Here is a 13,917-nt window from a genome sequence, read left to right as displayed (position 1 = left end):
CACCTATATGTCGGGCACACCGTTATATCAACGGTTCCTAGTGCCTCGTCCACCTATTTTTAGGACAAAGGTCGACAAAATCTCTCTACCCTTCGGCCAACTCCTCTAGTCACTTCCCCTACCGCCCAAAACTCAAAACTCTTATGCGCCTTCTGTCGACCCTCTCATAGATTCTCCTAGCATCTAGTGGCCACCACGACGTCGGGAGGATGGATGAACCCCGTATCTAGGTCTTGTTTGTAGATAGGCCCGCCCATGTGAGGCCATAGTTAGGTTCAAAAAGTTTGTCCTCTGGGCTCTAGCAATGGTGGAGGCGAGCCACTCTGGTGTCTGTCTAGGCTACCCGGCTGTGGTGGCTCCACTACTAGTGGTACGGGATGGTGGAGCTTGAGGATGGTGTCCGTGATTTCATCAACGAGGCGGAGTCAGTGACGATGTCTTGGAATAAAGTCCTCCTCGCTTGGTCTCTTTCTCTGTGGCTGCTCAATCAGCACCATCGACAAGCGAGTGGGGTTTTAGCTCCAAGAAGCAATGCGTGCGAGGAGATGATAGTGTGAGCTATATCGACTGCAATTATACTTTATGAAGGCGGCATGCTTCTCCAAGTTGTTCCGATGAGGAGACATTAGATCCACCCTGCGTCAGGCCTAGGGTGAGCCCTCAACCATTATGCTCAAAGCCACCACAAAAGGAATACCATTATGCTCAAAGCCATCACAAAAAGAATACCATTATGCTCAAAGCCGTCGCACAGGCTTTTTTTTGTAACGCGGCCGACTTCCTTCTCGCCAAAGAAGCCAAGGAGAGCGTCTATGGTCACTGATAGCTTAAGGACCCATCTGTAATTTCTGTTATTTTCGTGTTCTTTCTGCTTATAGTTGGACGGGTCACGGGCGTCAACCTTATCCTAGTCCGACTCGTCTGTACCGTTGCATAGGATTTCAAAATTCAAAAAAGAAGGAAAGAGGTCGCCGGCCGTTGCCCAAGCTCCCCCCTCTGTCAATGGCCGCGGAAGGAGCGAGAGCGGCGCAGAGAAGAGCCCTCGCCGCCTTCCCAGGTCCCAGAAGACGTGATCTCGGATATCCTCCCATCGCTGACGCCCAAATACGCCCTCCGCTCCCGCGCCGTCTGTGAGCGTCTGGCTCTGGCTCCGGCTCGCCGCCGACCGCTAGATCCCCCTCGCTCACCACCTCCGCTAGCCGCCCCACCCCCTGCTCCTCTCCTACTGCGAGGCCCCCAAGCCAGCGCGCCTCTCCAACTGCTTCGAGCTCGAGCTCGAGGCCGTCGGGCTCACCACCGGCAAGCGTCGGTTGGTCGTGCGCTTCATCGGCGGACGGCCTCGCCTCGCCTCGCCTACGGAGTCCGCGAGGTGCGACGGCATCCTCAGCGTCCTCTACGCCTTCTTCGTCTGCAAACCCGCCACGCGCCGGTACGCTCCCCTCCCGCCGCCCCGTGGCCCGTGGGAATGCCGGGTCGTGTCCTGTGCCGCCGAGACCAACACGGCGGGCTCCCACCGGCCATCTCAGCTGGCCAGGGGCGTCGAGCGCGCCGTCGTCTGCACTGGACTACTGGAGTGGACGAGGTGGCGTTGGCGGAAGGCGTGGAGCGCGCGCGCCTGCACCAACCCGCCCGGTCCTTACTTGTACACGGCACGGCAGCCTGCAGTCCTGCACTGCACTGGGCGCCAAGCCGGTGTTGGACAGTCGACACAGCTGCTCATCTCCGGCTCATGGTCATGGAGGAGCACGATGCAATGCCATGCTCTGCCCTAGGGGCTGTGGCGATTGTGTCTGAGGACAATAAGGTGAAATTACAGTACAGCCGTCTCTCTGTTCTGATGGCTGCCGCAGCCTGCTATTCAGTTGGCCCGCGATCAGAGTAAGCTTCGCTTCCCACAATTTCCCACAACCGATTTCCATTGTCCTCACAAAATAACCGCCTTCCTCGCGCGACTGCGCTCCCGTCCGTGCTCTATATATATGTAGGACAGGCACGGGAGGAACTCCCCAACAACGCAATCACTTGACGGGGCGAGCTCCCCCTCCCCATCGATTTCCCCAACAACTACAGGGCGAGCTCCCCCTCCCCCTCGATTTCCCCACAGCGCACGCAGTTGACGGGACGACACGAACCCGAGCGAGCACCAAGAACAAGGAATCCGTCCTGGTGCCCCAGCAGCGCAGGCCCTTGGCGGGATGACGAGAACCGGATCAAGCGCCAAGAACAAGGAATCCGTCCAGGTGAGCTCGGATTCATGTCGATCCCCGTTTCTTGATGGGTGCTGTATGGCATAGCAAGATACCAATTCGCGAGTTCCTGAATATTTCTCTGGCATCGACAGTTCTTGCGCGCGACAGTCATCTAGTTCCCCGTTTCTTGATGGGTGTTGGATGGTAGTTCCTGAATCTTTTTCTTTCTCTGGCGTCGACCGTTCTTGCGCCCCGTTTCAATCGGGAGTTTCTTGTGCTGATCGAACGAGCCGGAACCAAGATTTCGTTCCCATCAATCCAATTTTTTGGTGCGCTCGAATTGGTCTTCCCTCGTTTGAGTTTCTCAAATCACCCCTTCTCGTAATGTTTTCTTTTGTTCTTAGAACTGGCCGTGCTTAATCGCGTTTCAAAACTTTCCCGCTAATTGCTGTTTGCTTTTCTTTCACTGATCGGCTAGTTGGATGTTTCAATTTCTTTTGCAGACGGAGATCGACATGGAATCAAAGGGGTCGTCAAGGGCGGCGGGGCACATCGCTGACCTCCCCGAGCAGATTTGGTGGGCAATCCTCGAGCGACTCCCGCCCAAGTCAGTCCTGCGATTTCGTGCTGTCTGCAAATCTTGGCTCAACTGCATCAGCAACAACAATTTCCTCGAAGAATACCATGGGCGCCAAAAGCCACAGCACCTGATCGTCCCAGTGGATCCAGACAACACCAAGCATAAGAGGAGTCACCGTGTAGATGCTGTTGATTTCGAGCACCCCGAGGATGGTGTCCGTTCCATAATCTGCTTCACCAGCTTTGGACTATTTGAGGGCTTTGATCCAGATGAAGAAGCCGCAGAGTATCTAATGTCTGCCGTACAAGGCTCAATTGGAGGCCTCCTCCTCGTCTCCTTCGAGCACCGGTCCTACATATGCAATCCAGGTACAAAAGAATCACGCCGCCTCCCACAGCTGGATGACCATGAAGTCTTGGGACTTTACATGCTGGGTGATGAGTTTAGGGTCCTCTATCTGAAGGAAGATGAGGAGGGTGATGATGAATTTTTCGTCCTGTCAGTGCATCAATTTCTTAGCAATAAATCCATTGGGTACTGCCCTGTGTCGCCCGCGGCGAATCAGCGAGAAAATGGACACAAGAAGCTGCGGTTCAGCCTGCAGAGTTCGGCAATTGAGCCGCCTGCCATGGTCGGGGCCAACCTGTATTGGGCACCGACGGAGCTGTGGCCAGACATTACAGTTTTTGATTGCCAGTCTGAGCTTTTTCACTGGATGAAGCTTCCCAAGACCAAGGAGCTCATCAAGAGCAACGACAGCAAGACGATGAAGGTTCTCGAGTTGGACGGCGAGTTGGGGTTGTCTCTTCACAGGAGGGGTGAATCAAGTGTTGAGCTATGGGTATTAGATTCTCTGAAGATGTGGGAGCTCAAACACAGTATTCAGTTGCCGGTTGCAGATATCACTGGCTTTGGAGCACATACCTGGGATCCCTTTCTTATGTCCATGGATGGAGGTGTGATCGTAAGGTGCGTGTCCCAGGGCCAGGGCCAGGGCCAGGGAGGGGACGGCCAACAAGGCACTCAGGCGCTCCTGTACTGCAACAGAGACGGAGAGCTAGCGCCTGGGCCACTGTTCGTAGGCGATTTGGCTGCGCCTGCCATACACCTATTCAAGCAAAGCATTAGGCGATATGCCCTGTTCCAGGGGCATCAGCAAGATGCTACGTCTCCCTTGTCACTCTTCCGGGACCTCTAGATCAGAGAGATTCAGCCTGCTGCCAGGTGAGGTGACCGAGCTATGTTTCTGAATATCAGCTCCCTGTATTTTAGTTGCAGCGTCTAGTGTTTGTTGACGTTCAAACTGTGATTAGCTTTTCTCATCACACGTTCAGGTATACTCATCACTGTGCTTTTTTTTTTTCTGTTCCTAGGTGATTTGCTTGCACCTGCTCCAGGAAAGTATTATGCGACATGATATGTTTCCAGGTGCATAAGGAGGAGGATGCTGTTTCACCACTGCTTCAGGATTTGCAGATCACAGCTCCTACTTGTCGTGCTTTCTTGTATATTGGGCCTTCTGATGCTGGTGGCTCACCACTGTTCCAAGATCTGTAGATTAGAGCTTGTGCCTGTCGATGTATTTTTTGGAGAATGACCCTGCACATGGTTTCCCTTATGAATATCCCTGTATTATAATTGCAACGTCTAGTGTTGACATTCAAACTGATTAGCTTTTCTTATCAAGGTTCAGACTTCAAAAATACTGATTTTCTTCTTCTCTTCGGAAGGGGTTTCTTTTGGTATGCAGTTATCTCGTGTTATGCTGGAAATTGCTTGTTTCCCAAATATGATTCGTGAAAAAATTGCACCTGTCCTCAGCATGATTATGAACGTCTTGGGTTCTAGAGCTAAACATCTTTTTTTTTACGTTTTAAATAGTTTTCTAGAAAATGTTTAAAAATAGTTTTTACTGACTGCATTTGCAGATCGGAAGTTGAATAGATGGTGCTTACAACAAATTCATCTCCCATTGCTTAGAGCAACTCTACCAGGTCACTTAAAACCCCTAAAAGCAACTCCAACAGCTCTCGCCCCTATCTCTAAAATAATGGTCATTTACGGAAGGTTGGCAAAAGACCCTCCCAACAGTTTCCGTAAAGTGTCCATAACTTTAGAGAATCCTATAAAAGTAGGGGCCTTTTCTCATCTTCCTGTATCTTTTTGACGGGCTAGTAAGCACCCGAAACTTCGGCGTCACCCCGCAGGAATGCCGCCGCCGCTATGCACGCGTTGCCATTGCCCGTGTTGCCACCGCGCCAAAACCTCGCTGGAACGCCGGCGGTGGCAACCAATGCACTGCCTCTCGCCACCCCTCGCCAGTGGCCGCCGCATTGCACGCCATCACGTGTCACTTACTGGCAGGTCCTACGCAACTATCTACAAAATAGATTTAGGGGGACTAACAAAAATTGCTCCTAGACAACTTCCCTTAACCTTTACGAGAAGGCCATAAAACCAGTTTTATGGGAAGATTTTATAGGTGTTTTTGGAGTTGCTCTCAGGACATCTCCAAAGCCGACCCTTAAATCACCCGTAAATGTCTGGATCACACGTATGCTGACTCGTTCTGCTGTCCAAAATCTCGCAAACCGGACGCAAAGCTGTGGAAGCTTTGCCTGCGTCCGGACCAGCCTCCCCCCATTGTACGACTCCAACACCCCTGGCCCATCCAAAACCCCACCCGGCGCCCGCGTTTCCGTCCCTTCCCCCTTGCTCTGCATCCGCTTCCTCCCTGGCTGCCGCCGCCGCTGTACCACCCATGCCGCTCGCAAAAGGCCTTGCTGGACCTCCATCGCTCCACCCGGTCGCCACACTGCTTTATCTACGTTGCTATTCCACCTCTCGTCAGTTCGCTGCGCAGGTACCATCCGCCACTACGAATGCCGTCCGTGGGGATCACCATGCCCGATAAGTGTTTGGGGAAATGCCCGTGCTAATTTTTTGACAACTTTTCTCCCATCTTTGAATCAATAGAGTAGGACATGGAGTGCATCTACGACAACTTCGCTCAGTCGTCCAAAGAGGATTATGTGGATAAAACGGTGATGATGTTGGCAGTCCTTGCAGACGCAGAGCATGCGAACGAGCATGTTCTCAATTTCAAGGGAACGATCAAGGGTCATCAAGTGCTGAATTGGAACGGGGCACGTGGGCGTTGGAGGTTGATGAACCACTACTTTGCCCCCCATACCCTATCCGTGGACAAATTTCGCCTACGCTTTCAGATGCGAAAAAATATGTTCGATCACCTTTACAATGGGTCTAGGCCTACGATGACTACTTCATCTTGAAGAAGGATGTTGTACGAAGAATTGGATTCTCTAGTTACCGTAATTGTACAGCTACATTATGGATGATTGCATATGGCCCGACAGCAGATTCATGGGACGAGTACCTCCGGATGTCTAAGAGCACATGCTTAGAGGCCATGGTCAGATTTATAACTGCGGTGATCGATATATTTGGACCACGGTACTTGAGAGAACCAACTGTCGCAGACATCGAAAGGCTCATGGCACTCTCGAAAGCAAGAGGATGGCCAGGTATGCTCCGATCTCTTGATTGCATGAACTGGAGCTAGAAGAATTGCCCATATGCTCTACGAGGGCAATATCAAGGCCATGTTAAGAAGCCCATCATCATCATCCTTGAAGCAGTTGCATCACATGATCTTTTGATTTGGCACTCTTTCTTTGGCATGCTTGGGTCTCACAATGATATCAACGAGCGGCAGTTGTCTCCACTGTTCGCTAGGTTGACTGAAGGACAAGCTCCTCTGTGCAACTATCCCATCAATGGCCATGACTACAACATGAGCTACTATGTGGTTGATGGTATCTATCCTCACATGGGAAACCTTTATTATCTCTAACCCAGTTGGTGAGAAAAAAGCTCACTTTGCCCCTAAGGCAAGAAGGAGCTAGAAAGGATGTAGAGAGGGCATTTGGGATGTTCCAAGCCCGTTTTGCAGTTGTTCTTACATCTATCCAACTTCGCCCGTTTTGCATTTGAGAACATGGATGATCTTATCCACCTTTAAATGTAGTCCCTTCTTTTTCTCCATTATAGTCAATGCTCTCATGAAAATTAAGTTCTTTTACTCCTGTTTTGTGTTCCCAATCACCCGGATTATCCGTCTAAAGCCATCACATGTCGATCATAAAGTCAGCATATTCAAAAACATCGATGTATCGTCACCTTGGTAGCTTGTTCCTTAATCTGTGTGAGCATGAACAACTCACATGTTGGCTGCCACATATAACAATGTCTGAACTCACCATAATCGCTATTGTTGATTGCATGCCTGAACTTGAAAGTATTATCATTTGCTCTTAAGTCATCTTAAGTCAAATTCGCAATTGTCTCATCCTTTCTTTCGGACAGTCTTCTACATGCCCCGCGGCTATAGCACTCTGCCTCCTTCTGCACTTTTCACCCACGCTTTGACATGTTCACTGATGCTACTTCTTGAGCTTGCGTTGGTTTTACCCTTGAAGAGGAAAGGGTGATGCAGCAAAGTTGAGATAAGTATTTCCCTTAGTTTGACAACCAAGGTATCAATCCAGTAGGAGAAAATGCATAAGTCACCGAATACCCGCACAAACAATCAAACAACTTGCACCCAATGCGATAAAGGGGTTGTCAATCCCTTCACGGTTATTTGCAAAGTGAGATCCGATAGAGATAGATAAATGGTAAAGTAAATATTTTTGGTATTTTTGGTTTATAGATCAGAAAGTAAAAGATTGCAAAATAGTAGATCAAAAACTTATATGATGGAAAATAGATCCGGGGGCCATAGGTTTCACTAGAGGCTTCTCTCAAGATAGAAAATAATACGGTGGGTGAACAAATTACTGCCAAGCAATTGATAGAAAAGCGCAAAGTTATGACGATATCTAAGGCAATGATCATGAATATAGGCATCACGTCCGTGTCAAGTAGACCGAAACGATTCCGCATCTACTACTATTACTCCACACATCGACCGCTATTCAGCATGCATCTAGAGTATTAAGTTCATAAAGAACGGAGTAACGCATTAAGCAAGATGACATGATGTAGAGGAATTAACTCAAACAATATGATGAAAACCCCATCTTTTTATCCTCGATGGCAACAATACAATACGTGCCTTGCTGCCCCTACTGTCACTGGGAAAGGACACCGCAAGATTGAACCCAAAGCTAAGCACTTCTCCCATTGCAAGAAAAACCAATCTAGTTGGCCAAACCAAACCGATAGTTCGTAGAGAATTACAAAGATATCAAATCATTCATAAAAGAATTCAGATGAGGTTCAAATAATATTCATAGATAATGTCGTGGATTTGTCACGGCAGATGTCCTAGTAAAAGGACTTAGATGTGGAGCCCTCGCACTAGGTTAGCTTAAAGGGGTTGAACGGGACAAAGGACACAAAGAGTTTACCCAGGTTCGGCCCCTCTCAATGAGGTAAAAGCCTACGTCCTGCTTCTAGTTGTATTGCTTGAGTTTCGATTAAAAGGGAGCGAATACGCTTGACCTAGTCCTCGATTGTGTGTTTCTTGAGTTAACTCGCCGCCGGGTCACCCCTTTATATACAGGTCGATGCCCGGCGACTTACAGAGTCCCTGCCGGCTCACACAAACGTGACCAGCTCGGTTTCTAACTAAACCTGCCTTACAAAACAAGTCAACATATGGCGGCTCACACCTTTGGGCCTTGAGTCACCTACCGGTCTTGGGCCTTCAACAAGCCTGCTTTATGAACCGCCACCTCTATGTCTTCTTCAGACTTCCTGGGCCTTCTCACCTTAAGTCGCCAATGGTATGACCTGGCCCCTCCTAGGCGGGTCATACCTCGAAGTTATATCCTCAGCATTAGGCCCTAGGTTGATTTGAACTTGTTCATATCAATCTCCTCTACTTGACTTCGCAGCATTTTTCATTATCGATTCCTTATCAATCCACTGTAACCTGCCATGATGTCACATAGCAGAACCATGGTAACCCTCCATGACATCATGCGCATTAATTCCGCACAAGGCCCGGGATATCTCAACGGATCTTTATCTTAATGGATCTCCCGAAAATTGAGGCGCCCGCATTGCCAGCATAATCATTTTTGCCTCCTTGATTCTCGCGCTTGCCATCTTATCATCCCCTTATAAATAGGTACATGGGGCCCTCTTCTTCACTTTTTACCTTTGCCCCTTTCTCCTCGTCTCCTTCCTCGCGACGCCACCGCAGCCCGAGCTTCGCCCGCCGTCGACCTTCTGCAACAGCTTCGACCCAAGGCCGCAGCATCAAACTGATCGTATCCAGAGATCGCAGCATTCCTCTGTTGTTCGTCAGCATCAACATGTACTCCCCTCTCTCTACTTCCCATCTGCATTAGGGTTTCCTCTGTTCATCAGCACTCATCGGCGTTCATCGTAGTTCTTCTTTACCAATGCACACTTTGTTCTAAAGAGCAATAGGGAAGTTGCGTGGTAGCGGTTTTAGCATTTGTTTTCCAACCGCAGATGCATCCCATCTTCCTGAGATTCAAACCCAACTCGCGTGTCCTTCCACTGTCATACTTAGGTTTAGTAATTATTTCCTTTTTCTGAACCTGTTGTTGATCCAATGTTATAGAACAGATCTGTGGAACCTGTTTGTGTAACACTTAGTGAAATTTCAACTGCCTTGATAGGTTACTTGACCCGCCATTTACTCGTTGGGCGGCTTAACCGTCAACCTTCTGTAACCCGCCATAACTTAATCCGGTTCACCAACTGAGTGTCGATAGCTTTTTATTATAAAAACAGCCGACTTAACCATGAACCTTGAAGGTATTGGGGAATTCTTCCTTTTAATATTGATTCACCATACTGTATTTCTCAGGCGTTCATTGAAAAAATGACTAAGACCATGACTGCATGCAACTGGACCGCTTCAACCATCACAGAGCAAACCTTGAACGAATATGGTCAAACGGGCGTTTTAGTAGCCAAGGATGTTATCCACTGGCGAGCTCCGGGGACAGAGATTAGACCTGAACCAAAGGAAGGCGAGATCGTGGCTTTTGCTGATCATATGCTCCCGGGCTTTTCTCCACCCGGCTCAAAATTCTTTCATGACGTTCTGCACCTTTTCCAACTTCACATCGGCCCAAACTCTATTTCCAACATCTGCAACTTCCAAGTTTTTTGCGAAGTATACCTTCAAGAGGAGCCCAGTGTTGATCTTTTCAGAGAGCACTATTATTTGAACTGCGAGACTGAGTTCACAGACGGGCCTAGCTTAGAACTTGGGGGAATTTCCATTCAAAGGTGCAAAGAAGCCACCTTCCCTTCAGCCCAACTTCCTAGTCATCCTAAAGACTGGAACCAAGCCTGGTTTTATTGTCAAGATACATCTCCAACCGATGAGAATCCTCTGTCAGGTTTCCATGACAGCCGGCTTAGCTCAAGACATCCGCTCCCAGACCAGATCAGCACTCAGGAACGGGCTAAATACATGCCTACTTTTTCGAAGATCAGAACCTTGATGGCTAACGGTTTAACCAGAGTCAATTTAGTCCAGTGCTGGGTCGCCTGGAGGATTTTTCCCTTGAGTCGTCAGTCCGGTTTAATGTGTGAATATACTGGTGACGTGGAAGACCCACAACATCACTGCAACATCCGGCTGGAAGATAATGAAATCAACAAGATGACAAAAATGCTGCTCGGGGAGAATTTGGAAACTTGTAGCAAGGTGGGGCTGAACCCATTCTGCACCCTTAACAAGGCTCTAGCTGTAAGTACTTAAAGCTATTTTTACTTTATCTATTGTCAATACACTGCCTTCTCCTTATTATCACTTGTTCTCTTCAGGCCAATTCCTCTTTCTGGAACAAGAAACTTCAAGATAAGCCGGCCAAGAAGGTAAGAGCAAAGAACAGGGCTCCCAAGAAACTTGCCAAGAAGAAGGCATATGCAATTGACCCATTTACTCTGGATGATGAGTTGGAGGTAGAACTTGACTCCCTTGGCTCCTTTTTTGTACATCTTATTGACACTGATTACTATCAAGATGACATGGAGGCCAGCCACACAGATGGTGAAGAGGTAACTATCCATTCCTCCGACTTAGAACCTCTGCCAAGACAGAAAGTTTGACAAGCGAGCTGGAAAGTAAGGTTTTCTCACCCTTTAGCTTACTTGGATCCCAACTTTATTTTGAAGAAACGACAACGCGAAGTTCGACGCACAACCGGAACAACGGCTGTGGAAATCTTTCCTCCGGCTTACCCAACACGCGGGTTCCTCGAAAGCGCGGAAATGAGGTGCCACCGAATTCAACCTTATCTTTTCCAAAGGCGGGTCTTATCTGTCAACCGCTTAACCCTTCCGACTCAAATTATCAGGGAACCTCTCACTCCTCTTCCGGGGACTCAATTGGGACTCAGATTCCCCTCTTCAAAGTCGCTCTTGGGTGAGAACATTAGATTTATTTACTTTAACACTTTACCAACTGATACATTAACCTTCTTGTATCTTATTTTCAGTGGCATAGCCAAGCCCAGCAAAAAGCTGAAGGTCAACAAGCCGGCCCGAAGACCCCAAGGTTGCTGAGCCAGAGAAACGAACCATTTATGGAGCCTCTCAACAAACTCCGGTGGCTGTTGCTGATGACTCGCCACCAGAGACTCACGACGTCACAGTGGATCAAATGGGTGTTGATCCGCCCAGTACTAAACCACCAAGTCTGCTGAAGAAGAGGCTGAACATGTTGTGGTCACTGGGACTGGCTATACAGAGCTAGGTAATCCCACCGTGTTATCAAAACACAGTGCCAAGGAAGAATTCTCAGCTGCTGACAAAGGCAAATGGAAATTGGACTGGGAGAGCTATGCCAGCTTCAGCGCCAGCGAGATTCATTCGGGCTACTTAAGCCGCCTACATACCAGTCGAGACATGGAAGCCGGCTTAGTCAATCTGATCAAAGAGCGCTTTGTGGTAAACGCTGCAACCCTTCTCATATATATATATATATATATATATATATATATATATATATATATATATATATATATATATATATATATATATATATATATATATATATATATATATATATATATATGTCAACCACCAAGTCTATAGGATATGAAATAATTGAGAATGTTGTAGACTTAAATGACATCTTTCTTGCGATCCTTCAAAATTACCCTATCTCCATTAGATCCAAATGAGTAGCCCCCAAGGGCTGGCTTAAGCAGAGTAGTTAAGCCGGGACTTAATATTATGTTGTAAAAAATTCCCAATATGTAGCCCCCAAGGGCTGGCTTAAGCTGAATAGTTAAGCCAGGACTTAATGTTATGTTGTAAAAAATCCGAATATGTAGCCCCCTTGAGCCGGCTTAATTTGAAAAAATTGAGCCGGGTCATTAAGGATTCGTTTTAAAAAAGAATGACCTACATTAGCCCCCAAGTGCCAAGTAGAATACTGGTAATGTGCTTGGGACTTCAATAGAATGATTATCATGATTCCTGAGTACTGCTTTATTTATCCTTGCAGGCTGAGTTAAGCATGAAGGAGTCTCAGGTGGTTAATCTGCGGAAGAACATCACCTTACAACAATGAGAAATATCGAAGGCCAAATCAGAATTGAAAGCCGCCTGAGAAATATCTGAAAAACTGAAGACGGACTTCGACACGCAGAGAGCCGGCTGGGAGACCGAAAAAGCAGCTCTACTGAAAATAGTTGAAGATGCTGAAGCTGCTCTTAAACCAGTGACTGAAGAGTTATCCTGTTTAAAGCGACATGTAAATCAAATGACAGCTGCCATCTTTGGTAAGTGACATTGCATCGCAATTTTGCACCACTAACTTTCTTTAACCCGCCTAGCGACTTATCATATGTTGTGCACGCAGGCCCTAGAAGCTCTAACATGACATGTTGGTGAAGCTGAAGGCGGTTTATACTCTGGTGTAACAGTTGTACACAGGCACGCAGCGATAATTAGCGATTATCTCGCATAATAAAAAGCCACCTTCACTCATCAAGGATGTATTGGACAATTTATCTGTCATGCCCAAGAGAATTGAAGAGATCAAGCGATCCGCAGCTCGAGCCGACGCCATCACTGCTTTGAGCCGGGCCAAAGCATGGCAGGCGGAGCTAGACCTGGAGGAGATGGCCACGGGCTGTCCGAGCCTCAAAGAAGACGGGTCTCCCTTTGATGCCAGTGATTTTACCAAATGTGTAAAAGAGATGCATCCTCTGGCAAGCAAATTGGCTGAAGAAACGGATATGTCCAAGTACCAGGCGGCTTACATGATGGAGAACGCCAGAGTGAAAGCACCGGCTTATGACATTGTGGATCTTATTCCGCCAATACGTAAGCATACTTTTGCTCCTAACATCGATCCATCCAATCTTATAGACGATGAAGCCGGGTTCAAAGCTTTAACTGGCATCGACTGGACATCATCAGACTTCCAAACGAAGGAGGGAGAAGAAGAAGAACCGACGCAGGATAATCCGGAAGCTTCAACTCGCCAAGACCAGAACAACTGATCCAAAGGGCGGCTCTCAGCCTGCAGCGCGGCGTTTCTGTTTTGGAAAAACTCTTAATCATTTGGGATTTGGAAAGCCTTGTAATAGGCTAGTTGAAATAATGATATGTCATGCCATCATGCATGTTTAGCCTTAAAACTGCTAAATTTTTTTTATGTGCCATTGATGAGCTGGCTGGTAATATCATATTTTATTTCAATGTTCCCGCACACATGGTAAACAACAAACACCCTGGCGGTTTACGCCAGGGCGGGTTATAATTTCCAATATGATATGTTATGGCGACTTAAAGTCTATAACCAGGGCGGGTTAGGAAAAACCCAAAATGTTTATTCAAATATGAAGTCATACCTGTAGACTGATATCATAATGATGTTGTAATGATTGTAATCCAGCATGGGTATTAACCCATAAATATGTAAAATCATGACCTTAATTTATTCAAGGCAAACCATCCTGGTGACTTAAAGTCTGCTTATCAGGGTAGGTTATTAACCCAATATGCTCAATTATGAGTCATAAAATCAAGGCTACATGGCTGGAATTGTGAAAACCATATATTTATATTGGAGAAAAGATATGAACCCAAAAAAATTCAGAAAAATAGAAATTCAGGAAA

The 13,917-nt window shown here is 47.4% G+C and overlaps 1 protein-coding gene across 2 annotated transcripts; it reads left to right on the top strand.

Annotated features, from left to right (window-relative positions):
- Positions 1–926: 926 nt before the first annotated feature.
- Positions 927–4,472, top strand: LOC123098611 (F-box protein At5g62510). Of its 2 annotated transcripts, none has more exons than XM_044520645.1 (4): positions 927–1,878; positions 1,991–2,240; positions 2,693–3,993; positions 4,143–4,472. In XM_044520645.1, the coding sequence occupies exons 2-3, from the start codon at positions 2,196–2,198 to the stop codon at positions 3,965–3,967; spliced, it is 1,320 nt and encodes a 439-aa protein (XP_044376580.1). In that variant the 5' UTR covers positions 927–1,878; positions 1,991–2,195; the 3' UTR covers positions 3,968–3,993; positions 4,143–4,472. The 2 variants fall into 2 exon arrangements, with proteins under 2 accessions (XP_044376580.1, XP_044376579.1); XM_044520644.1 differs by having other exon boundaries at positions 1,986–2,240.
- Positions 4,473–13,917: the final 9,445 nt, after the last annotated feature.

The sequence above is a fragment of the Triticum aestivum genome, chromosome 4D, assembly GCF_018294505.1.
Source record: "Triticum aestivum cultivar Chinese Spring chromosome 4D, IWGSC CS RefSeq v2.1, whole genome shotgun sequence".
Lineage (NCBI taxonomy): Eukaryota > Viridiplantae > Streptophyta > Magnoliopsida > Poales > Poaceae > Triticum > Triticum aestivum.
The sequence above is the reverse complement of the archived record's forward strand: the minus strand, read 5'-3'. Positions and strand labels throughout refer to the sequence as shown.